Source organism: Anser cygnoides, chromosome 6 (assembly GCF_040182565.1).
Source record: "Anser cygnoides isolate HZ-2024a breed goose chromosome 6, Taihu_goose_T2T_genome, whole genome shotgun sequence".
Taxonomy (NCBI): domain Eukaryota; kingdom Metazoa; phylum Chordata; class Aves; order Anseriformes; family Anatidae; genus Anser; species Anser cygnoides.
Window position 1 is genome coordinate 1,958,486 of NC_089878.1, and position 25,951 is coordinate 1,984,436.

Consider the following 25,951-nt stretch of genomic DNA (forward strand, 5'->3'; position numbering starts at 1 on the left):
TTATGGCAGCAGCATTCAGATTTAATTTTATTGACTTTCTTACAACATATCAAAGCCAAAGCAATACAAAGAAAGTGAAGAATAAGAAGTAAATACCAATGGGGCTTCAGCTGCCTGAACTGCACGTCTAGTGCCATTTCAGATGACCTGCCATAACCTGCTTGGCTTTCAGTTGCTATATTCTAGTGGTGTGTTTTCCCATGTCTCTGCTGTACTAGACACTTCAGTTTAGGCAGCTGAATTTCACCCAGAGGTTACAGAGACACAAACAGATTACAACAATAAAGATTTCATACCTTAATAGCTAACACAAAACAAGTTTGCCCTACTAACACAGTTTCTTTCACAGATACAGTATCAACTCACAGAAGGCACAGAAGGTACAAAGAGAAAATAGTCTGCAGTAAACTGAGGAGCAGTGAAATGGGAGACCGCAGGCTGACGTGTCAAATCAATTACAGCCATTTATTTTCATTCCAAATGGCAGTCTTCATGGCTCTAGAGCAATCTGACTTATGAGTAAACTAGAAGAGCAATCGCCACACTCAGTAAGGAAGAGCTGCTGCAGAGGTTCACTGAAATCATATGTTGGACAAACTATCTTCCCTGTTCTACTTCTGTCAAAGAACCTACTACGATTTTTTCAGGTACTACTTCGTGTAATTTCTGTACATTGACTTAAGAAGTTAAGATTTTTCTCTGTGCAAGTATGGATCCTAGATCAAAGTTCCAAATCCAAATACCACAGACCTTTGTGTATTTGTATGCATTCAGAATTCAAATTACAGCTTTGTCCTTCGAGAAGAAGAAAGGCTGAAGTTCTCATTGAGTTCAATTTTGTGGATTCTGATGCTGAAATCTGAATACTGTGGCTGGAGACTTCATGGTATATTAACTTCGATATATTCTGTGTAATTTCTTGATCTCGAATTACAAATAAATACATAAATCAAATTTATTAACACCAGGTTTTCTGTTATCATTTTAAGCAGTGCTGCTTTATATTTTTCTGTCACCAGCTACTACTACTACTTAGGTGCAGTCTAATCTCACTGCACCTTATGCAGCATCAGATGACTAATATTTGTGGATCAGCTTTTCATCATTAATATATATATATTTTGTCTTTATCACAGGAGTGCTCAAGAGTGGGAGAAAAGCTAACTGAACTCTCATTGCTCAATATAGTCCTGAGCACTGTTTAAGAATCCTTTTCAGAGACAAGTTCATCAAGGCTCCTATTCAAAGCACACTGAACTCCTTGTGAGTTTTCTCGTGAAGTTCAGAGGCTTTTGGCTTGCTCCATGAGAAAAAGAAAGCTTCCATTGGACAGTACATCTAAGCAACTCTTCCAACTTTGGGGATAAAATTAATCTCCTACATACATAGATCAGCCACAGCAATTTGCTGGGCATAGCAAAAGAAAATCGTAACTCGTTTCCTGTGTGTTTTTAACACAAAGATGTCTGTACCAAAATAATCTAAAGTGACTTTACTACAGATCAGATCATCACTTATTATCAAAAAGGGATCGACTTAAATCCCAATCAGAAAATCAGCTGAAGCTTCTCAAAAGTCACTTATCATATGAAAGTAGTTAAATGTAGTAAGTGGTAGCAAGGTTTCTGACATACCTTTTATAGTTCATCCTAACTTTCTTCCCTTGCAGCAAGTCAGCTGATCTTCCTGGGGCTGCTGTGCAACAGAGCCATTGAGCAGATCCTTCTTGTGGAATACATATGCTTCAAATGCAGAAAATATATTTCTAATAATGATATACTGTAACTGAAGTGGTGTAATGAATATACTGGATAGAGAATGACGATAAGGATAGAATATATAGTGTGCATTTTTTTTGCATCTGTTTCTATTCTGAAGATGAACAAAATCTATTTATCTGTGTGTTGATTAGCATGCAACTGGGGCAGTAAATCAGTACTTCGCATTCCATTCAGTTCTTGTGCACTCTTTGGTTTGTCATTCACACAGATATGGAAGAAGCAGATTCATCGTTTGTCATCTATGAGAATAAACAAGAAAAATAATTACATGTTAATATTATTTGACTGCAAAGCTCCCAATATCGTCCTTATCAGGTATCTTTAAACTGCCCAGAAAGGTATTCTGCAAAAGACATCTGGAAGAAATGTATATGATACAGGGTAAAACATGGATGGAGAAGCTTGGCTTCTTCATTGGTGGGCCTCACCTCCTGCAAGCTCTTGTGATGAGAGCAAGTCTACGGACCTACTGATTTGGTGTCAATGACACCCACCACAACCATGGAAATACTATGGAATACTATGGGATTAATCCATATGTGAGAGCTCAGAAATTTCCTTGCCAGAGCCGCAGAGGTTCAGGGCACAGTATGGATGTATACTCTGGCAAGGACCTTGCTTCACAAATTTTATATACTAAATCTAAACATACACAGAAAAAGAATAGCAATAGCCGTGGGAATATGACTACAGTGAACAGTTGCAGAAAACATGGAATCTGAAGTATCAACATTATACAAAAAGTATATCACCTCATTTGTTTTTCTTCTGTATTCTTTTGTTAGTTCTGAAGCAATTATTTTTACTCGCAAAGAGTACTGGACATAGCAAGGAGTACTAGAATGAGGTAACAGTGCCAGAGTGCAAGGCAGTTGGGGAAAACACCTTGAAGAAGACTGAAGCTGCTTGGAGACTGATCTAGCATTCATTGCATGTTGATATTAGGAGTTATTTAAACTTCTATGGGATTCACCATATGGAAGAAAGGAGGAGGATTCAGGGAGAGAAGGGGCTGTAAAATTAAGTTTTAAGGGGGGGGGGAAGATTATACAAAATCAGGGAAATTCCAGTATAGTGCTTGAAAGGCATTCAACTGGATAGCTTGTGTGAGTGAGACCTGTTACCAGATATTTCAATTTCAAAGAGCCTTCAAAGGAAGGAGAAGTATGATGCTGCTGTATACAAAGCACAACCAGTTGGAGACATCATTAAGCACTTCACCATTCAGGGGTGCCAAAAGCTATAGGTCCTTTTACCCAGAGATACTTAAGCAGATGCCCCCACCTTCCTATTACCATCTTAGTAAAGTCGTCTTCACAGGCAGCTCGTATTTGTTCAGCAGTCAGAGGGCTGTTCAGTGTGAAGGTCTTTTTCAGTCCTCTTTCATTCCTCACACTAGTTACTGCATCCCTCAAAGCAAAGAACACAGAGCATCCCAAGAAAAGTCCTGCCTCGCCTATCCCCTGAAAAAAAAAAGAGCAAATGAGAGGAATACACGGCATATTAATATTAGCTAAAAAGCTTAGAAGTCAGTGACTCAAAAACTGTTTCGTTCTTTAGTTTTTCTTAGATTTAGCGGAAACAGGCTTCAATCACACCAAGTCTGCTGTTGCTAGTGCTTCCAGGGATCTAAAGAAGTCGCTTTCAAATACTGGCTATTGAGTTCAGAATCTTTTTGGCTCCTTGATATGCTGAAATTTAGGATAACTGGCAGATAAAATTAGAACAATCTGAACCCAAGTACAGGTACAACTAAAAAACATTGTGAACTCATGCTAATTCCCTGCAGAGAAACAGCACTGACCTCAGTGGGCTTGATATCCTCTCATTGTTATAGACATGAGATTTGCATTTGTATCTTATCTCAAAAGTAGGTCAAATCCACCCTTTCAGAGTCCTCTCTGTGCTAAGGTATTGAATATTTTAATCTGAATTAGATTGGAATATTACAATGGAATCTATCTCCTTGCTAAAATCTGAGAACCAAACGTCTTCCCCAAACATGCTGCATGCATGAAGACAGAATCACACTTTCTTACAGTGAATTCTACAGATAATTATAGGAGATGCATTCACAGAAAAGGATAAAAGCTGTTTAAAGATGGATATTAGTATCAGCTCTCTAGAATCAAATATGTAACTAATCAACCTAGACAAGTTTTAAAAAAATCTGATTACGTATCTTGTCTTCGAAAGAACCTATTTGTTCTTTAACTTTCACCTTAAAATATGCTTTTCCTTCATGTCATGCTGTTTTATTTTAATGAATACTAAAAGCATACCTAATACCTAAAACATCTGAATTTTTGCAGAATTAGCTTCATCTTGATTTATCATTAGTACTTACATGCAACTCACCAGAATATTTGCTGCTGTAAATTAAAGCAATGATTATACCAGCTGAATGCCTGAGCCAATCTCATACATAAATACATATACACTCCTATTTCTTATTGCTTACCACACGTAAGATGCACTGTCTCATTGTCATGTTTTCCCTATCAACTCCTTAGTCATTTTTATTCTATTCTATTATCCCTTCAGTTTATCACCACATTTTTAAAAGTATGGTTTTAAATTCTTCTTGCAGCTTCTGTGTACGCCCTGTTAATGAAATACTAAAATTACTACTTGCAAGCTATAAAAGATACGCAGCAATATCCAGCATTATGTCTTTTCACACTAGCTTCCTTGAAGCCAAAAAATAAAACAATTGCATGCAGATCTGTTTGAAATGCTAAAGAAGAACTGAAAGTGTATATATGTTTTATAGCTGAGTAATTTTTCTGATTGTCCTGGGATCAAAGAATCAAGCACTGTTATGGTTTGCTTACCTTGGATGCATAGATGGCATAAGGATTTTGGGAAGATGACAGCAGGGAAACTCTAAACTGTTCTGGAATATCACAAACAGCAGGGATCTTATACTGATCTGGACCCCGAGTATAGAGAACTCCTTCTGGAGAGTACTTCAATTCTTCCATTGTATAAAGTCCAATTCCTTGAACAAAGGCACCTTCAATCTTTAAATAAGACACAGCATTTACATACTCGTGTTTGATAAAAATATATAAAACTTTGCCAAGAAATGATTTGTATCACTAGCTCTTAGAAGGCATTTATTTCCTTCTTGCCTATGGGGATTCTTCAACATTTTGTGGCCACCATGATGGGAAAAGCTTTCATGTGCCTTTTTCATACCAGACAGACTAGTGCATGTTGAACTGATTAAGTCTGTGGACCAGCCTGCAATGAAAAAAGGTGTTTCCCTGCTATCAGGTAGGAAGGCTGATCAAACAACATGAGAATTTGGAGACTGCAGATAACAAACAGAACTTAAGTCCAGCAGATAGTGGGCATATATGAACACAAGAAGTAGTACAGGCTGACATCGGAGATCATTGATAAAATTCAGGCTGTATTGACATCTACAAGAGCTCTGACATTGACTCAAAAGAGGACAAACTACAACTAAAGGATCTTGTAGCATCATCTATGATTAACAGACTTGCCGAGGTGATCGGCTCCGGGGCAGACGTGTTCTGCAGCGGAGCGGGGGATCGGGACAGCCAGGGCTTTTTTTCCGACATCAAGGCCGCTCAAGGGAGCCGCCAGGACCTGGCAGCCCCCGCGAGGGAGGCTGACGAGGCATAGGCGGAGCCAGCAGCGCCCCCGCCCCGGCCGTTCAAAAGCAGCCCCTAGGGAGCGCGAGCGACCAGGAGCGCAGCGAACAGGGCGGGCAAACAGGGCGTGGCGCGTCAGAAGGGTGGGCGCGGCAGTTCGTGCAGGCAGGGCGAGCAGGGCAGAGTTCCCCCCCCCCCCCCATAAGAACAACATCTTTAACAGCTGTCGACTGCTAGCTGGGCTGCGATGGTCTTCACCAGGCAGAGCGCTCTCTCTAGAAAGTCTGTGGCCAAACAGACTGACCGCCTGCTCAACAATGCGGCAGTTCAGGTCTCTGGGTGCAGGGACTGCCTGAGCCTGTTGCTGCTATCTGAGGGAGGCAGAGGCACCGTATGTGTGAGGTGCGAGCAGGTGGATGACCTGGTCCGCCTGCTGGCAGAACTCAAAGAGGAGGTGGAGAGGTTGAGGGCTATTAGGGAGTGTGAGCGGGAGATAGACTGGTGGAGTGACTCCCTGCAGGGCCTGAAGGAGAGGTACCGGGGTGAGACACCCCAAATGGGTATGGACCCCCTGCCCTGTTGCTGTCGGGCAGAGGGAGGCGACCTAGAAGTTGAGGAGGGATGGAGACAGGTCCCTGCTCAACCTTTCAGGCAACGCCCCCCCCTACCGGCCCCACCTTCCCAGGTGCCCTTACGTAACAGATTTGAGGCCCTGGAGCTTGAGAGACCGGTGGGTGAGGACGAGGTAGAAAGTCTACCCAGGAGGATGCCTAGGGCGAGGAAGCCGACTCCACGCCTTAAGACTGCCTCCACCAAGAAAGACAGAAGGGTGATTGTAGTAGGCGACTCCCTTCTCAGGGGAACAGAGGGCCCTATTTGTCGACCTGACCCTACCCGTAGGGAAGTCTGCTGCCTCCCTGGGGCCAGGGTCAGGGGTATTGCCAGGAAGCTTCCCAACCTGGTTCGCCCCTCTGACTACTATCCTCTTTTGATAGTCCAGGCTGGCAGTGATGATATTGATGAGAGAAGCCTGAAGGCTATCAAACGGGACTTCAGGGGACTGGGACGGTTAGTGGATGGAGCGGGAGTACAGGTGGTGTTTTCATCTATCCCTGCAGTGGCAGGGAGGAGTACCGAGAGGACACGGAAAGCCCACCTGATTAACACGTGGCTCAGAGGCTGGTGCCAACACAAAAATTTTGGGTTTTTTGACCATGGGGCGCTTTACTCAGCACCCAGCCTGATGGCCGCAGACGGGTCCCTGTCTCTAAGGGGAAAACGGATCCTAGCCCAGGAGCTAGCAGGGCTCGTTGAGAGAGCTTTAAACTAGGAAAGAAGGGGGATGGGGCTGAAAGAAGGCTTGTTGGAGCTGTGTCGGGGGGAACAATGGCAAAGCCGGGGAAGAAGGCAATGGCCCGACTGAAGTGCATCTACACTAATGCATGCAGCATGGGTAACAAACAGGAAGAGCTGGAAGCCATTGTGCAGCGGGAAGGCTATGACTTGGTTGCCATCACGGAAACGTAGTGGGACCACTCTCATGACTGGAGTGCTGCAATGTCTGGCTATAGGCTCTTCAGAAGGGACAGGCAGCACAGAAGGGGTGGTGGTGTGGCTCTCTATATTAGAGAGTGTTTAGATGTTGACGAACTTGAGGCTGGGAATGATAAGGTTGAGTCCCTATGGGTTAGGATCAGAGGGAAGGCCAACAAGGCAAGCATCCTGGTGGGGGTCTGTTATAGACCGCCGAACCAGGATGAGGAGACTGATGAGGAGTTCTACAGGCAGCTGGCAGAAGCCGCGAAATCGTCAGCGCTTGCTCTCGTGGGGGACTTCAACTTCCCAGACATATCCTGGAAGCACAACGCAGCCCAGAGAAAGCAGTCTAAGAGGTTTCTGGAGAGCGTGGAAGATAGCTTCCTGACGCAGCTGGTTAGAGAGCCTACCAGGGGAGGTGCCCCGCTAGACCTTCTGTTCACAAACAGTGACGGACTGGTGGGCAATGTGGTGGTCGAGAGCTGTCTTGGGCAGAGTGACCACAAAATGGTTCAGTTCTCTATTCTTGGCGAAGTCAGGAAGGGGACCAGTAAAACCGCTGTCTTGGACTTCCGGAGGGCTGACTTTGAGCTGTCCAGGACACTGGTTGGCAGAGTCCCTTGGGAGGAGGTTCTGAAGGGCAAAGGAGTCCAGGAAGGCAGGGCACTCCTCAAGAAGGAAATCTTAATGGCTCAGGAGCGGTCTGTCCCCACGTGCCCAAAGACGAGCCGACGCGGAACTAGACAGGCCTGGCTGAGCAGAGAGTTGTGTCTCGAGCTTAGGAGAAAAAGGAGGGTTTATAATCTTTGGAAAAGAGGACGGGCTACTCAAGAGGACTATAAGGATGTTGTGAGGCTGTGCAGGGACAAAATTAGAAAGGCCAAAGCTCATCTGGAGCTCAATCTGGCTACTGCCGTTAAAGATAACAAAAAACGTTTTTACAAATATATCAACACAAAAAGGACGACTAAGGAGAATCTCCATCCTTTACTGGATGCAGGGGGAAACTTAGTTACAAAAGATGAGGAAAAGGCTGAGGTGCTCAATGCTTTCTTTGCCTCAGTCTTTAGCGGCAAGACTGGTTGTTCTCTGGATACCTGGTACCCTGAGCTGGTGGAAGGGGATGGGGAGCAGGATGTGGCCCTTGCTATCCATGAGGAAATGGTTGGTGACCTGCTACAACACTTGGATGTACACAAGTCGATGGGGCCGGATGGGATCCACCCGAGGGTACTGAGCGAACTGGCGGAGGAGCTGGCCAAGCCGCTTTCCATTATTTATCGGCAGTCCTGGCTATCAGGGGAGGTTCCAGTCGACTGGCAGCTAGCAAATGTGATGCCCATCTACAAGAAGGGCTGGAGGGTAGACCCGGGGAACTATAGGCCTGTTAGCTTGACCTCAGTGCCAGGGAAGCTCATGGAGCAGATTATCTTGAATGTCATCACGCGGCACTTGCAGGGCAAGCAGGCGATCAGGTCCAGTCAGCATGGGTTTATGAAAGGTGGGTCCTGCTTGACGAACCTGATCTCCTTCTCTTTCCATCATTTATCGGCAGTCCTGGCTATCGGGGGAGGTCCCGGTTGACTGGCGGCTAGCCAATGTGACGCCCATCTACAAGAAGGGCCGGAGGGCAGACCCGGGGAACTATAGGCCTGTCAGTTTGACCTCAGTGCCGGGGAAGCTCATGGAGCAGATTATCTTGAGGGTCATCACGCGGCACTTGCAGGGCAAGCAGGCGATCAGGCCCAGTCAGCATGGGTTTATGAAAGGCAGGTCCTGCTTGACGAACCTGATCTCCTTCTATGACCAAGTGACGCGCTTGGTGGATGAGGGAAAGGCTGTGGACGTGGTCTACCTTGACCTCAGTAAGGCTTTTGACACCGTTCCCCACAACATTCTCCTCAAGAAACTGGCTGCTCGGGGCTTGGACTGGCGTACGCTTCGCTGGGTTAGAAACTGGCTGGATGGCCGGGCCCAGAGAGTTGTGGTGAATGGAGTCAAATCTGGTTGGAGGCCGGTCACTAGTGGAGTCCCCCAGGGCTCGGTACTGGGGCCGGTCCTCTTTAATATCTTTATCGATGATCTGGATGAGGGCGTCCAGTGCACCCTCAGTAAGTTTGCAGATGACACCAAGCTAAGTGCGTGTGTCGATCTGCTCGAGGGCAGGAAGGCTCTGCAGGAGGATCTGGATAGGCTGGAGCGATGGGCTGAGGTCAACTGCATGAAGTTCAACAAGGCCAAGTGCCGGGTCCTGCACCTGGGCTGCAACAACCCCAAGCAGAGCTACAGGCTGGGAGATGAGTGGCTGGAAAGCTGCCTGGCGGAGAAGGACCTGGGAGTATTGGTGGATAGTCGGCTGAATATGAGCCAGCAGTGTGCTCAGGTGGCCAAGAAGGCCAACGGCATCCTGGCCTGTATAAGAAGCAGTGTGGCCAGCAGGTCGAGGGAAGTGATTGTGCCCCTGTACTCGGCTCTGGTGAGGCCGCACCTCGAGTACTGTGTTCAGTTTTGGGCCCCTCGCTACAGGAAGGACATGGACGTGCTCGAGCGAGTCCAGAGAAGGGCGACCAAGCTTGTGAGGGGTCTGGAGAACAAGACTTACGAGGAGCGGCTGAGGGAGCTGGGCTTGTTCAGCCTGGAGAAGAGGAGGCTCAGGGGCGACCTCATCGCTCTCTACAGTTACCTGAAAGGAGGCTGTAGAGAGGTGGGGGTTGGTCTATTCTCCCACGTGCCTAGTGACAGGACGAGGGGGAATGGGCTAAAGTTGCGACAGGGGAGTTTTAGGTTGGATGTTAGGAAGTACTTCTTTACCGAAAGGGTTATTAAGCATTGGAACGGGCTGCCCAGGGAGGTGGTGGAGTCACCATCCCTGGAGGTCTTTAAAAGACGTTTAGATGTAGAGCTTAGGGATATGGTTTAGTGGAGTACTTAGTGTTAGGTCGGAGGTTGGACTCGATGATCTTGAGGTCTCTTCCAACCTAGAGAAATCTGTGAATCTGTGAATCTGTGAATCCTTCTATGACCAAGTGACGCGCTTGGTGGATGAGGGGAAGGCTGTGGATGTGATCTACCTTGACTCCAGTAAGGCTTTTGACAACGTTTCCCCACAACATTCTCCTCAAGAAACTGGCTGCTTGTGGCTTGGACTGGTGTAAGCTTTGTTGGGTTAAAAACTGGCTGGGTAGCCGGGCCCAAAGAGTAATGGTGAATGGAGCGAAATCCAGTTGGAGGCCGGTTACTAGTGGAGTCCCCCAGGGCTCAGTGCTGGGGCCAGTCCTCTTTAATATTTTTATCGATGACCTGGATGAGGGGATCGAGTGTACCCTCAGTAAGTTTGCAGATGACACCAAGTTAGGTGCGTGTGTCGATCTGCTCGAGGGAAGGAAGGCTCTGCAGGAGGATCTGGATAGGCTGGACCAATGGGCTAAGGTCAACTGTATGAAGTTCAACAAGGCCAAGTGCCAGGTCCTGCATCTGGGGCGTAACAACTCCAAGCAGTACTACAGGCTGGGAGATGAGTGGCTGGAAAGCTGCCTGGCGGAGAAGGACCTGGGAGTATTGGTTGATAGGCAGCTGAATATGAGCCAGCAGTGTGCTCAGGTGGCCAAGAAGGCCAACAGCATCCTGGCTTGCATAAGAAGCAGTGTGGCCAGCAGGTCTAAGGAGGTGATTGTCCCCCTGTACTCGGCTCTGGTGAGGCCGCACCTCGAGTACTGTGTTCAGTTTTGGGCCCCTCGCTACAAGAAGGACATGGAGGTGCTTGAGAGAGTCCACAGAAGGGCAACGAAGCTGGTGAGGGGTCTGGAGAACAAGTCTTACGAGGAGCGGCTGAGGGAGCTGGGATTGTTCAGCCTGGAGAAGAGGAGGCTCAGGGGAGACCTCATCGCTCTCTATAGGTACCTTAAAGGAGGCTGTAGAGAGGTAGGGGTTGGTCTATTCTCCCACGTGCCTGGTGACAGGACGAGGGGGAATGGGTTAAAGTTGCGCCAGGGGAGGTTTAGGTTGGATGTTATGAAGAACTTCTTTACTGAAGGGGTTGTTAGGCATTGGAATGGACTGCCAAGGGAGGTGGTTGAGTCACCATCCCTGGAGGTCTTTAAAAGATGTTTAGATTTAGAGCCCTTAGTGATATGGTTTAGTGGAGGACTTGTTAGTGTTAGGGCTGAGGTTGGACTAGATGATCTTGGAGGTCTCTTCCAACCTAGACGATTCTGTGATTCTGTAATTTCTGATTCTATGATTCTGTGATGAGGTAATATTCACTTCAGATAAGACTATCAGTTAAATAGAAATAAGACAGCAAGAAATTCTTGGCACATACCTGTCCTATATCCACAGCTGGATTTATGCTGCACCCGATGTCCATAACAATGTCTGTTCGGAGGTTCTGTCAATAAAATTCAATGTCATATTACTGAGAGAGATGGACATTGTAGAGGCATTAGAACACAATATGGGTTACAGTTACTACTCAGTGGAATAATATGGACTTAAACATATGCCCCTCCACACACACAATTTGAGTAATTTCCAATATCCCATTACAAGCAAAATGGGATTGTCACAGTTTTAATGGAATTTTAGTCTCAGCTAGTCTTTTCAGATTTTTCACGTTTCACAAGGAAATAAGTACACATAGTGGGTGTATGATCAGCATGCTATGACATCTACCTGTCTAGATGGTAAAGAGCCTAGAAATACAGTATTTCATTCTGCTGTAATTTGCTTACTAACAAGGAGAGAACAGACAGAGAACATCAGGTGTCTGCTGCAACCCAAAAGGTGAACCTGTATAACATTAATACAGATGTGCCAGAAACCAGCTGACGTTGCATAGCTGTCATTCTGCTCCACTTCTCATTTGCATTCATATTATTGACATATATATTAACATATGAAAACAGGTGACTTATTCATGCAAAACCTGAATGGTTGTTGGAGCATCCAGTGATGCAAACAAGTTTAGAGGAACATCATTCACATTATTTCCAAACTTAAATAATACTCAGTTATTACCTTGTGATCTCCTGTTAAACAGTTAATTTCAACCTCTGAACAAGCAGCTCCATAAAGAAAGTATGTGAATGGCTGTCCTTCCCCTTTCTCCCAATCCATGTTTTCATTGTAACCTCTGATGGAAGAATAAGTCCACAATGACTAATGAATGTTTGTATCACAACAAAGCAGAAGAGCACGTGAAAGTCTTAACTTATCTCAAGTGAAATCTAAAATAACAGGTGCACCTGGTTGCCAATTCCAAATGCATGTTCTGGTGCTATCACTTATTTTCCTCCCCCGTTGTGCAACTCAGTGTGATCATGTTTTAGGGAGAAAAATGTAAATAAGGTGTAGTACAACAAAATTTATAGTTTATAGCAAAATAGCTTCAGTAAACAAACTATATCCCAATTTACACGCTTGCTGTTATGTGCAGCAGTCACTTCCTCAATGCTTCTTGGTTTTGTAATGGAAGAATCATGGACCAAATATGGGATGAAATATTCTCTTGATGCTTTCTAGAGTCTCCACAAAGGGCCAGACATAAATTATCACTTGAACTTTATATCCCAACCCCTTCACAGATCAGGACTTACATAAAATATAAGCTGAACTATTAAGAAGAACAATTGGACAGGATGTTCTATCTACTGAATTGGTATTTTCAGAAATAGTCCTGGTATTTATTTTTTATAACCCGTGCATTTTAAAAGAACAAAAATAACTTTACCTAAAGTAACCAGTAGCTGAAAGACTCACACTCTGTTCAAAAGCTTCTTTGATCTGTAAAATATAGCATGTTTTGTGGTAAGCCAAGGAAACAGACATTCAGTTGCACATGATCCCTTAAGACTGTAGAACTAAACTGCCTTTGGAAAAGCAACCTCAATTCTTTTGGTAATTCTTTCAGGAATAGACCTGTCAACAGGGGTAATTCTTACTGAATGGTAACACTAGAGTCAGAAAGGGTCCCGCTTGATTTTCCTGCTCAGGTTGAATAAAATGGGTTCGTCTTTGTCAATTGAACAGATCTGGGTGATATGTCACTGAGACAAAAGATCTGCATGACCTATCTGCAGAAAAATGACAGCTGACAAGAGAAATGCTCTTTACAGTGTTCTTCTGCCAGTGGCTTAAAAATGAAGTATGAAGTCCTAAATCTACTTCCTTTCAGTGACTCTCCTGTCAGATTTATGTAGTTTACAAGTCAAGTTCTTTAATATATTAATTACAATTTACTGACTTTGCAAGACATAAAATTATTTCTCTACATAGATTAACATTAATTCTTACGTCAGCTATTTCTTCTAATATTTTGAGTACGTCTGAATTATCCAAGCTGATTTGGCACCTATTAGAGAAGTGATGGATTTTATTTTACATACATAGCTGTCAGTTACAAAGCTACCACATGTATTCCAACATTAATTGCTACTGCTAGGAATTAATACTAACAAGAAAGTATTTACATTTTTTGCAGTTGCTACTGTATTTAATCCCTTGAACAGAAACACCCTAACACATTGGATCTGTAAATGCCTCAAGGTAGGGATTGTCATTTTCATTAGGCTGGTGATATCAAGTAATACTGAGTAAGCAGAAGTAACAAACAGGCTTTCCTCTAACATACCAATGCAGCTAGATTCACAGCCATATCTTTATAGAAAAAGGTGATAGAGCAGACAACTTTTAGTTAAGAAAAGGTCTTGTCTTAAAATTCTATTCCCATTTCAAGAGGGCACCAGACAGAAGCTATTAATATAAATTTAGCTTTAGTAGTGCTTTAGCACTACTTCTGTACTACCTTACTGCAAATGTAACTGATAGTATAATGAATTACATATTGTAGCAATGGGAACAAGCATTCCTGATACTTTTTTTTTTTTCCCCGGTTCTATAATACACTGTGAGTAGCAGGCAAATGGAAGGATGAGGTTGAGAATGCTTCTGTTTAGTGATTTGGTAAAAATAAAGAAAAACCATGAAGGAAAACCAACACTGTACACCTGACAATCTTTTTGCAATAGTTTCTCTGAGCGCAAACTGGGGTTGGCCACATTACTACACAAGCTGGTATTTTTTGTATCTTAAAAACTTCAGTACCTCCAAATGTGCCTTCACAGATAGCTTCCCCTCCTTTCCAACTAGATATGATCTGGGGATTGTTAAAACAAACTAGATATGATCTGGGGATATCTAAACAAACTACCTACATCTCAAATACTCTGTGAATCAACCTATTTATGCAGCTTTTATCTTTGAGATTATCAGGCTGAGAAGACCAATAGACAACAATCCATATGTCATAGTTTCTGCAAACACAAAAACACATTTAGTAGGATTCATGTCTCTCACCCAATCATTCCAGTTTCCTTTTGGGTTCTTGTTGATAATAGGCTGCAAGCGTTTCATAAGGGTTTGGCAAGCATCCTGACGAGAAGTCAGAATAAAGTAACAGAAAATTAAAGAACACAAGTTTGGCACATAAAGTACTATTTAAGGTATGCTCTGCATAGTATTTCGTTAATATATGCTTCACTGTCATCTTAGAAAAAGTATGGCAGGACATGCCATTTTAACTGCATAAACACAAACCTTATAAAGGCATGAGTTACAAGAGTTGGAATCAATATGAATTGGGTTTAGAACAGGAACATAATGTAGGATTTGTATAGGACTAGTTAGCTTCTGTCTGATGAAGCAAGGATTTGGTCAAACATAAGCCTTTCAAGGGGAAATTTCAGGTCACATTCTGGAACTTCATAAGCACCATTACAGAGAAGTTACCAACAATTCATGTTTCTTCTTGGCAATCTCCAGTGGTATTGTTAGTAATCTCAAGCATTTTCCATGGGATCACTAATACTTAAAGTCTGGCAGGTATTAAATACCATGAAGAACAGGGTGTTTTGTTAGGCTAAACTTTTTACCTTCACAGCCATGCCATTGACATCTGTCCCTGCAGACCCAACTGAAGCACATGCATTAGGAACAGTTGTTGTGCTTGTTTCACGGAAGTGAATATATGACATGGGAATGTTCAATTCTCTACTAGCAACCTGTTTCAGGAAGCAGAATATACTGTTTCAGAAACATTCCAAACATTCCAACTGCTCCCCAGTACTTCCTAGAAGTCAGCAATACTAGGAAAGATAATGTTTTAGCAAATCCTCTTCTAACTTCCAGCTGTAATCATTCTGCCACGTTTGTCAGTACAAAGATGCAGAACTAAAAAGCAATGTTTTCACTGCACTCAAACTCTGGACTGAGATTCTGGAGTCCAACATTCAGTCCCAGATTTTGCTGCTCAAATCCTGTATGACTTAGGGCAAATTACGCATTCCCAGATCCCAAGCTTTCCTCAACTTCAGAATTATCTTTACAGATCATGTCTCAATTATCAGTTCAACAAAGATGATAATAAAATAGATAATCTGAATAGAGACTGTCTTCATTTATTTATTTTTACCATGGGTTATATGGGACCAGACCCAAAATATCTTATTTCTAATAAGCCTCTTCACATATAACTGGAATAATTAAAAAAAAAAATTCCTCCTCCTGCTGTCCCTATAACTCTTTAAGAGAGCATCTTTGCTTTTTAACTCTATCGATGCAAAGCAGCAGTGGCTATGCTGATGAAGGAACTGTCCTACTGGTAGACTAAATAACCAAGAAGATAATCTTCCTACTCTTTATCTATACAACAGATAAAGCACAAGGTAATATTTGTTTGAATAATCTGTTACCTGGATCATTTTTGTATGAATACCCTGTCCCAATTCAATTCCACCATGTGTCAAAAGCACAGACCCATCTGTATAAATATGAACAAGAGCAGCAGCCTAAAACCAAAACAAAACAAAACAAAAAAAGTTTTGTATGTAGTGATAAATTAATGGATCAAAAAATAAAGGCTTTTTTGTATAATGCTTTTGAATAGCAAGTGAAATTTGGAATGTTAGTCCCTGCTCTTCCTCTATAATAAGCTTCAAAACAAAACAATACACATCTTTGGAGGTCTGCTTTTCCTGTTGCTAGATCCTCACATAAAACTGGACCTGGCAACAGAACCTCAATGGTTCCAAAAGAAGCTGCAAGACCTCCCTTATTAATGGCTGTAGATGCAAATAGCTGCAAATTTCATCTCCTGAACAGCTACATTAAACAAAATACATAGACCAAAAATACTACTGCCCTCTTTTTCTTTCTTAAATTTACTCTTTGATGATGTGAAAGGATTAAGTCTAAGAACAACCTCCCATAGTAACTCCATGATCAGAAAGAGTAAGCTCAGAGCTATTTCTAAAGTGGACAATTTATCCAATAATATTTTTGTCATCAGTCCTAAAATACTCTTCATTAAAGTCCTTCAACTATACCACATCACAAGAGATGGAGCTGGCCTTTAAGTAGGCAGGGTCTAAGCTGCCTGGGTCCTGAAGACCAAACAACTTTGACCTCAGACTGAAGACAGCTAGAAGCTAGCGTACCCTCCTGGGAACAACCATCAGGAGGACAATAGTTTTCCAGAAGTAGAAAGATAACACTTTTGTATTTTAAAGTAGAGTAGCTGCAATCTTCTATGGATGAAAGTTTAGCTCATTTTTTCTTTAAAGAAACTAACCTGAGAAAGATAACGTGTGCCTAGTCCAAATGGAAACTTCATTGGAACAATGGCAATCCCTTTTTTCTTCCAGTAATTTTGTTTGTTAAATTCCTTGACAGCTGTTTTCCTACTGTGGTATGCAGATTTCTCCACACATTCGTTCCAACACCGTATTAAGTTTTGTGGATCAAGCTTTTGTTTGAAGGGTGTCTGCTCATCCTCCTTATACATATTTATTTCCCTAATCTGAAATAATAAGATTAACAGATACCACAATCCAATCATATTATAGGCAGACTGACCATTTGGGGGGGGGGGAGGGGGCTAGAGGACAACTAGTCTAGATTATTGTATATTTTTTGAACGGTTACCACTTTGGTTCAGTTTGCAGGAGCATGCTACTCACGCAGAAATCAGACATTATTAAGAAAAAAGAATTTTAGCACAAATTATGTTTGATTTAGAAATGACTTGAGCTAATCCAAAGGATTTTTAACTTCACAGATGTCATTTCAGGAGAGGAGATGCTTTTATATTGTCACCTTTTCTGGTGATAAACCAGTTTTATCTGCAATGTCTGTTATCCAAGTTTCCGTCACCAGTGCTGACTGGGGAAAGCCAAACCCTCGGAATGCTGTGTTTGATGGCAAGTTTGTTTTGCAGGCGTAAGCCCAGCATCTCAAGTTGGGAATCTTGTATGCATTGTCCATTTTTAATAAGGATACTTCTGCTACCTGAAATATGGAACAAGCAGGTATAATTAAATGTTAGAACAGTGCTTCTTTCAGATGCACATTTAAATCTTACTCATCTCAAAAAGAACTAACTTGACACAATTAGCTTTAAAATCATGTTTCTGTAAGTAATTTTACTACTAATGATTGACACACATTTTTTCCACTGATTTCTCAAGTAGCATAGTACATTTCAGTTCTTCTGATACTCACAGAACACAGCTGATATTACTAGTAGTTGAGTGTCAGTAGCTGCTTGGTAAAGATTAAACTGTTAATTCATTCTTTTTAAGATTGGTTTTGCTCCTACTTTGATATCAAAAGTCATATAGAACTAAAAACAAGCAGACTAGATTTAAAGCAACAGGAGCTGTGAAAGGAACTGATGAAAGCATTCTGAATTATCACGTCATATGAAAATTCACAGTTAGGGCTTAGTTCCACCAGAAAACATATATTCTATGGTCTATTGTGTCTTCTGGTTCTTATGTGTGGGTTTTGTTTGTCTAGTTGCTTTTAAGAGGTTTCATGTGACAGACAACAACACAAGAAAAGGGAAATCCTGTATTAGGTATCTCTAAATTAGTTTCTAGGACTCAGTATTAAAATAAGTTAAAAATGTTTTGATGCCTCATGATGAGGTCACTGCCTCTTTTCAATATTAAGTAGACTTCTCAGAATGGTAAATTTAACCCTATATTCCTACTGTTTTTACCGAGCTTTAAACAGTAAACTCCAAAATATTTCTGTATATAAACAACTGAAAAGAGTTTTGTTGTAATAACTGCAGACGAATTGTGTCATATAATGGTAATTTTTCACTTAAAAAAATGTAAGTTGAAGTGTAATTTGTGGCATAAAAACAGGTGGCATGTTTTTGTTGTTACTACAACAACCATTATAGACTTGTTATGTAGTTGTATTACATTTCTAACCTATGCCAAAGTTTCTTCCCAGAAATGTCTATTCTAATCTTGATGCTTTTAATCATGGATTACTTTCCTAAAGCAGGTCATTTTTTCAGAAACAAGCTAGGCAGCAATAGTATAGACAGTTGCACTGACAGATTTCAGAGCACAGAAAATACCTGTAGGCAGGGCCGTAACCCAGAGAGGCAGTAACCTCAAAAAAAAATGTTTCACTTACTGCTAAAATAGCCTATGCAAGCACAAATATCTAGTGAATGATATTAAAGCAAGTGACATTTTTTACTTTGCAGACCTATAAGTAAGGAACTGATGTATACAGCATGTTACATGCAGACCCAGTACAGAAATGGATAGAGCCAGTAATAGGACAACTATCACTGTGATTATTTTCTGAAGACTAGGGAAGGTCTTCTCAGCTTTGTAGACACAAAACTTTAGCCAGGCACAAATGTATGTACTATGTATTTTAAAAGGAACATATTGTTATCTGATGTGTGTAATAGGAAAATAAGCCTGAGAAACCATGCATGAAGTGAATGTGTAGAAAAATACCAAAAAGAAGTATAGCACTTCACTGAACTGAATAAGGAAAGGTAAACTGCTAGGTGTAGATCTTCCAGCAACACGCAGTCCTTACAGCAAAAGACTGTATGAGTAACACTATACCTGTGCAAAGAAATATGGCATTTGTCATTTTCCATCTAATGATTCCTTCATGTTTTAAGATTCATCAGCTTATAAAATCCTTACCAGGACAGATTCATCAGGGGTGCATCCTCCATTAATGTAATATTTGGCATCCACAGCTCTGATCCTTCCATCATTCATGAAGCCAACCTACAATGAATCAACAATAACCTTCTTAGATTTTTGACATTCATTTATTTCCTGAGTGCTTGTGTATTTTGCAAATGAATATAAGCCACTCCATCAGGCTCATAGTGCATGGTTAATTTCTGAGAAACATTCACTTAAACAGTAAAAGGGCAAGAGAAAACGAAAGTATGTTCCTAAGCTATTGGTTTTCCTAACCGACATCTGTGATCCTTATAGGTACGGCATACAAGAAGCCCGCTGGGGAAGGAAGAAGCAGAGAAACTCAGTGGCTTCCTGTGTGTTGCTCAACAGATGGCTGTGTCATCTAGGAATGTTCACTGTAGACAAAGTCAAATCCCTCTCTAACTATAAGAATAGATGGCAATTGCAGCATGACATTTGCTTGTCTTAATGAAAAAAATGTTATGTTTATTTTACATCTCTTTTCAGCTGTTGAGATTAATGATAGCTGCTGAATTCTCATCATGAGCTACAGCTCATTTTCATCTTCAGGGATATATCTTATACAACCCCTTTTACTTTTCCTATGTATTAGAGATAGAAAAGGAGACAAAACTTAACCTAACGAATTGTTGTGACATGACAGTGCATGAGCAGGGAAGAGAAAAATTTCTTCCTTATGGTAACTTTTCCTGTACTCACTGTTTCTGTGAAAAAACTAGCTGCTCCTTTTTGTGAACTTAACCATATGGAGGGTTAAAAATAAAACTTTGCAGAAGAAGTCTAAGCTAGCTTGCCTTCCAGTTCCCAGGAAGAAAGACAGAAAGAGCTATAAAAGGAGAAGGACAGGAATGGAGCAGAAAACAAAACAAAACCATGCAGAGTTAGAAGCAGAAGCAGAGACAGGTTGTAAAACAACTTTATCTCTTGGTTTCTTGGCTAATAGTTTTAAAATTATTTTAATTAGTAGAACAAATATTAACCAGTAACACTGAAATCCTTATTCACGGAATATGAACAGGTGTTTTTTCACTCAGTTCTTGTGGCACTCACTTTATACTTGCCAATAAAAGGATGTCGGCCACCAGTAATTAACATATCATCCCCCCGACTCAGAATAAGACGGACAGCTCTGTTAGTTCTAAATTAACAAAAGAAAAATGAGGTTTTCAGACAAAATGAGAGATGCTATTAACAATATTAATGTGTTCTATTCATTATGAATCCAGATGTAAGCATGCGTTCAGATCAAAATTAATTTTAGTAGGCTATGCTTAAGGCTATGTCCTGAGTTCATATCATTTTACAGCTACAATCATATCTGTATTTTTATTTTACATCTTGAAAGCCAACGACATAACTCAGTGCAAATTTCTGAAGAAAAAATTGTCATTTCAATTTTAAGACTGAACCAAAGTGACCTAATAGAAGTTCTACTGATGAAGTCTTCCACTGGTATAGCAAGATCCAGAAGTTCACTTCTCGATGGTTGTCATGGTTTGAATGTATATACAAAGCTTCAGCGTTTAGGGACTAGTCCTTTTAAAACGGTCAGTCATTTCAAGAATATTTCTAGCTTATACTACCCGCAGTTTCCTCAAGTCCCTTCATCTTAGATGAGGCTAGAGCTGCTTACTGCAACTTAAGCAGTCTAACAAAACAAAGCAAACAAATATATTAAACAGTCTCACAAAATGTAAACAGTCAGGATTTTATGATTCTTTAGCTAGCAACTTTGGGGAAGGAGAAAGCATTTTAGACAAGATGTAAAACTTCTTCACCCAATTTTCTCTTCATATCCCAATACACATACATCACACCTACTTGTTTGCTGCCACTGCAGCAACTGATGCCAGTAAACCAGATTTCAGGATTTTCCCACCAAAAGCTCCACCAACTCGTTTAACATGGCACATGATCCTGTTGGCTGGAACACCTAAACTTGCAGCTACCATCTCCTGTAAAAACAGTTTTCAGCTTTTACACCAGTTACCAGGACCCACTTTCAGCTCCAACTGAGCCTGCAAGTTAGTATTCTAAAAATATTTTTTTCTAGAAAAGGGTTACGTAGATGTGTTTTTTTTTGTTTCGTTTTGTTTTAATAAATCAGCTTATAAGATTTTTCCCTTATCTCAAGTTAAAAAACAAGCAAAGAGAACAAGAAACACTCAACAGTGTTTGCATTCAAAATGTCTGCCATGGATACTGTCAAAGGGCCATGGACAGAAGTGAAGAATATACACTTGGATTTAATTATGTAAAATGTGAGAAACTTCATATACAAGAAAATGTTATTAGTTTAATTATTTGTATTAATAAAAGCATAAATTTGAGTATAATTTTTAATTTTAATAAATATATATATTTTAAATAAGCTAATATCTTGTTAGTGTCTGGAACATTCTTGCTTGAAATCTGTAATATTCATCATCTTCTCAGACAGAAAGTTCTTCATGCTTCTTGGCTATTAGCAGCATATGGTAATGGAAATAAAAGTGCTTTGAACACAAAATACCAGTGTTTGCTCTGAAATACTACCAATTTCATTCACCATAGCTACTGCTATACAGACCATACATTATGTCAGAGTTTGCTTTACCATTTTGGCATGGAACAGCAGTCTTTCCTACAACTATTTGAGTTACTTTACTCCCTCAGCAGACTCTGACTCTGCAGGGTGCTGACTGCTCCTGATCTCAATAGAAGCTAATGGAGATGAAGGATCCTCGGCACTCCCCAAGGAGTTTCTCACACATATATTAGTGGGGCATGATATACTTTGTTTAAAGTGGAATGAGAGACTTTTACTTCCTCCTCAACCTCACAGCAGAGTGGTCAGTGTACATCATTATACTGCAGTACTACAAAGTAGCTCCTGTTGCATAATCCAGATGTGCAACTTTATGCTCCCACTGTTTCTAAATTGGTAAGACTGATTTGTAAACCACACTCAGAACTCAACTGTCACAGGTTCAACCACTTTCTCTGAGAATGCTCTATATTACCTGGATAAATGCTGGATGCTGTGTTGACACAAACACATCCATTTCTTTATCCTCTCCTCTTGGAATAGCAAGGACACTCTGAGTCTCCATGTAAAAGTGTTCCTGTCCCCCAACGTGAACCTCCCCTAATCCAAAGAGAAAACCACAAGTGTTACCAGAAAAAAAAACCTGTCCATCATCACATAAATTATGGTACTCAGTGTCAAATCTACTGATGCATCTTGTGTGAAGGAACAACATTTAAAATAAAAACACAAATCAAACTCTTTGCAGGTTTAAATGATATTGTTCCATTGACATCAACAGAACTTGAATAATAGCAGAGCAATGTTGACTACAAACGTTGACAGTATTAAATTAAAAAAAGTATAAATGTAGTGGACCAGGTCAAGACAATGATGGGGAGGCTGGAGCACATGATGTATAACAAGAGGCTGAGAGAATTGATTTTACTCAGCCATAAGAAAAGGATTAAGGGGAAATTTTACTGCTGTCTACAACTACTTAACGGGAGGGTTTAGAGAAAACAGAACTAGATTGTTCTCAGAGGTGCAGTGTGGAAGGATGAGAAATGATGAACACAAGGAATTGCAACTCACTATAAGAAAAGAAGGTCACCACAAAGGTAGTCAAACACTGGAACAGTTATTTGTAGAGGCTGTGGAATCTGCACCCCTGGAGATTTTCAGAACTTGACAACATGGCACTTAGTACCTTGCTCTAACAGGAACTGCTTTGAGCATGAGGTTGGACTAGACAACCCCCTTCCAACCTAAATTATTCCGTTATTCTGTCTCAAGGACAAAGGATGAAGAAAACTTGAATGTAGCAGTAGAACCTCAAAATCACTAGGTTTAGTCACACTTTTATTCCTGACAACCAAGAGCTTTCACAGGTCTTATAGCCGTATATTGTATCACTGAAGAAATCAGACCGGCACATGAGGGACTGGGAAGCCTCAATACTGACAACTTCTCATCATACATGCTGCAATTTACCTTCAAGTATACCATCAACAGTTTCAAATGCCCGATCAACATTTCCTTGTTCTAATTTTCTTTTTGGCTCAAAGAACGAGTTGTGCTTTATAGCTTCCTACAGTGGAGAAAAAGAGAAACATTTTTTTAGTGTATTTTGAAGGTTCTCAGTTCATTATGGCATTTTACTCTCAGTAAGAATATCATTCTCTTCAGAGATCTGAGTCACCAGCTACCAAAGCCAGCAAACAACTGCATTTCATTGTTTTACCATTTTTGGGGGGGGATGAGTTTGTCTATTCAGTCACAGTAATTCTTTCCTGATGTATCCTGTTACTGATCATAGCAGTTTCTGAAGGAACTGCATTCAGTTTATTCAATCTACTCTTCCCTTTCACACACCTAGCAAGTGTCCTGGAGAGCCCAGAGTAAGAATGCAACCACATCATCCAAAGAGTAATACCATTAAGAGGAAAAGAAATCACAAAAACTAAGTAGAAAAGTAGAATTTATTACATTTGATTTGCTTTATTTTTAGTAAGATTTCCTTGAGAGTTTTGACTGTAATTGAATTTTAGTAGTTTTCCAGTCTTTAAAAAGAGACTACTTCTATTTTTATACCAGAATGACTATTCTGTTACACCCCACACACATTATGTAAACAAGTCAAAGTGACTACCAGAGCTAATGCCAGTTCCCCATTAATATTTCCTTTGTTCCTTATTTCCATCCATCTCATTTAATCCAGCATAAATTTAATTCCCCCCTATAACTCTCACATCACATTTCTAAGATATTCCATATCCTTAACATCTTTTCCCACACATTCCTCCAACATTTCCTACATCTCACCTTAACTTTGTTGGCTTGCTAACTGATCAACAGACAGAAAATGCTACAGATAATCAGGCTGATTGTTCAGCCCATATACACATGCTGGTTGACCAGCCGGTAGCTGCAAAAAGAATTAGAAACAACCAGAGTGCTCACTGCCTTCTTCTCACTGGGGTCATTAAAAGAGTTCTTGTCTACCCTTATGTTTGTTATTATGAAACCTGTGGAACCTTAATACTTTGAGGCTACTGGCTATCTATCACAAGCAGCCAAAATTAGACAAATGGTTCAAAAGTTATTTACAGAGATACTGACAGACTACCTAATTGGATGTTCATGTTCACTTTGTTTGCTTAGAAAAACATTTGAAAAAGCAAGTGAGGAACACTTCCATTACTTAAATAGATAAAACAACAAAAAAGCAATAGAAAAGAGAAGTGATTAGTACCTCAATTGTCAAGATCACTGGTTCCAGCACTTCATATTTTATCTTCACTTTTGCAGCAGCTTGTTTGGCATGAACATCTGAATCCGCAACCACAGCACAAACAATCTGACCCACACAAATTACCTATAAAATACACATCACACATGCAAAAGATAAAGAAATTTAAGAGTCAGCAGGTAAAATTCCATTACAAAGACCTGAAGTAAAACAATAGAAATTAAGAAAATAATTTAAAAAAAGATTGCTTTCAAACCTTGTCTCTTGCAAATATAATCTCCGGATCACTGGAGTAGTGAAACTCATTTGTAGCAGGTACATCATTAGCTGTTATGATATCGAACACACCCGGTCCCTTAAGAGCCTCTGAGGCATCTACAGACCTGATTGGGATGTGGGAAGATAGAAGTATAATGCATTAGTTTTTTAAACTGTTGCACATAGGCAGGGAACACAATACAGAGGTATGTTTCTTGTATTGCCAGAATCTGAACATAGGTTCAGACATGTCTTTTCCTGCTACCCCCTGCATGGGAAGAAATGCCTGTCAAAGGGAATTAAAGACTCTAGTGATTTGTTCCATTTCTAGAAAATACTCTAAACATAACAGGGAAATCATTGACCTGTTAGACTGCCTGAACTGCATCAGTTTAATAAAAGTCACTGTATAGAGTTGACGAAATACTACTGTCTCACAGAGATGAAAGGGGGATGTCAGCTCCTAGATGGTACAAAAAGAACATATCCAAACTCAGCATACTATTACCAACCTAAGAATAGGCCAGGGGACTCTAACTAGCAATGCCAGTCCTCTGTCATCATGAGTAATCCCAACCACAGCACCTGGGTACACATCTTGGTGCCTGTATGCTGGGCAGACAATGCGGATATGTGTATTCTGGTACCTTAATGTTAAACAAACTGTGTGTATATCAGTATGAAAGCATAAGTGAAAACAATTTTCTTTCAAAATACGTTTAACTTTCCATCTCCCTCTTCTACAAGTCCTTACCTGAGCCTTGCTACCTTGTTGCTGCAACATTGCAATGTTACTTCTTACATTTTGAACAATTCTTTTTTCGTAACAGAGTTGAGATTTCAAAGCTATGTTGTTGAAGCTGAGTTGAGGTGTCTCTTGGTACTGTATAGCTCAGCTCTATGTAGAGGTTCCTAGGTCAGCTCTAAGCAAGCTGGCTCATTTACCAAAAACAGTTCAACCTCATTAGGACAATAACATAGAAAAATACATAAATCCAATCAGAGCCTTCTACTGGAATGACAGTATTGCTTCCAGGACCTGAGCCAGTGTGGGTATCATGTGTGCTGTTTTGTACATATGTAATCGAACTTCATTAGTCTGCTCTAAAAATCCCAGACACTATTTCGTTAGTAACTTTCTTCAGATACACTTTGAACACTTACATAATCTTAGCATGAGCTCTGGAACTAGTGACTACCGCCAGGAAGAGCTCCCCATCCACAGAAGGAAGGTCATCAATGTAAATTGCTTCGCCAGTTGCATGCTTAATTCCAGACTGGTGCATTATAGGCCGTCCCACAGGATCCTGGGGAGACTGACTCTGACCTACATCCTGTACCATCAAAAACAACCCTCCAAACAGTTAAAAAAAAATAAAATTGTCACATTATTCTTATATTAATTAGAAAATCAGATGAAGGAAAACTATTCATATTATCCTATT

General features: G+C 41.0%; 1 protein-coding gene across 5 annotated transcripts in view; it reads right to left on the reverse strand.

Annotated features, from left to right (window-relative positions):
- Window positions 1-25,951, reverse strand: part of AOX1 (aldehyde oxidase 1) — a 50,388-nt gene continuing 24,437 nt past the window's right edge. For 3 of the 5 annotated variants that reach the window (XM_066999561.1, XM_066999562.1, XM_048058348.2), the window contains 19 exons: window positions 25,671-25,840; window positions 24,505-24,631; window positions 24,252-24,374; window positions 22,991-23,087; window positions 21,993-22,117; window positions 20,812-20,945; window positions 20,041-20,128; window positions 18,961-19,047; window positions 17,090-17,281; window positions 16,566-16,793; window positions 15,688-15,783; window positions 14,869-14,997; window positions 14,294-14,368; window positions 12,669-12,721; window positions 11,957-12,071; window positions 11,262-11,327; window positions 4,616-4,804; window positions 3,077-3,244; window positions 1-2,020 (listed from right to left, as the gene is read on the reverse strand). In XM_066999561.1, the coding sequence (XP_066855662.1) occupies window positions 1,982-2,020; window positions 3,077-3,244; window positions 4,616-4,804; window positions 11,262-11,327; window positions 11,957-12,071; window positions 12,669-12,721; window positions 14,294-14,368; window positions 14,869-14,997; window positions 15,688-15,783; window positions 16,566-16,793; window positions 17,090-17,281; window positions 18,961-19,047; window positions 20,041-20,128; window positions 20,812-20,945; window positions 21,993-22,117; window positions 22,991-23,087; window positions 24,252-24,374; window positions 24,505-24,631; window positions 25,671-25,840 (2,301 nt within the window). In that variant the 3' untranslated portion in view covers window positions 1-1,981. Of the gene's footprint in view, window positions 2,021-3,065; window positions 3,245-4,242; window positions 4,386-4,615; window positions 4,805-11,261; window positions 11,328-11,956; window positions 12,072-12,668; window positions 12,722-14,293; window positions 14,369-14,868; window positions 14,998-15,687; window positions 15,784-16,565; window positions 16,794-17,089; window positions 17,282-18,960; window positions 19,048-20,040; window positions 20,129-20,811; window positions 20,946-21,992; window positions 22,118-22,990; window positions 23,088-24,251; window positions 24,375-24,504; window positions 24,632-25,670; window positions 25,841-25,951 lie in introns of those variants that run through there. The other 2 variants (XM_048058349.2, XR_010832397.1) reach the window with 2 other exon arrangements.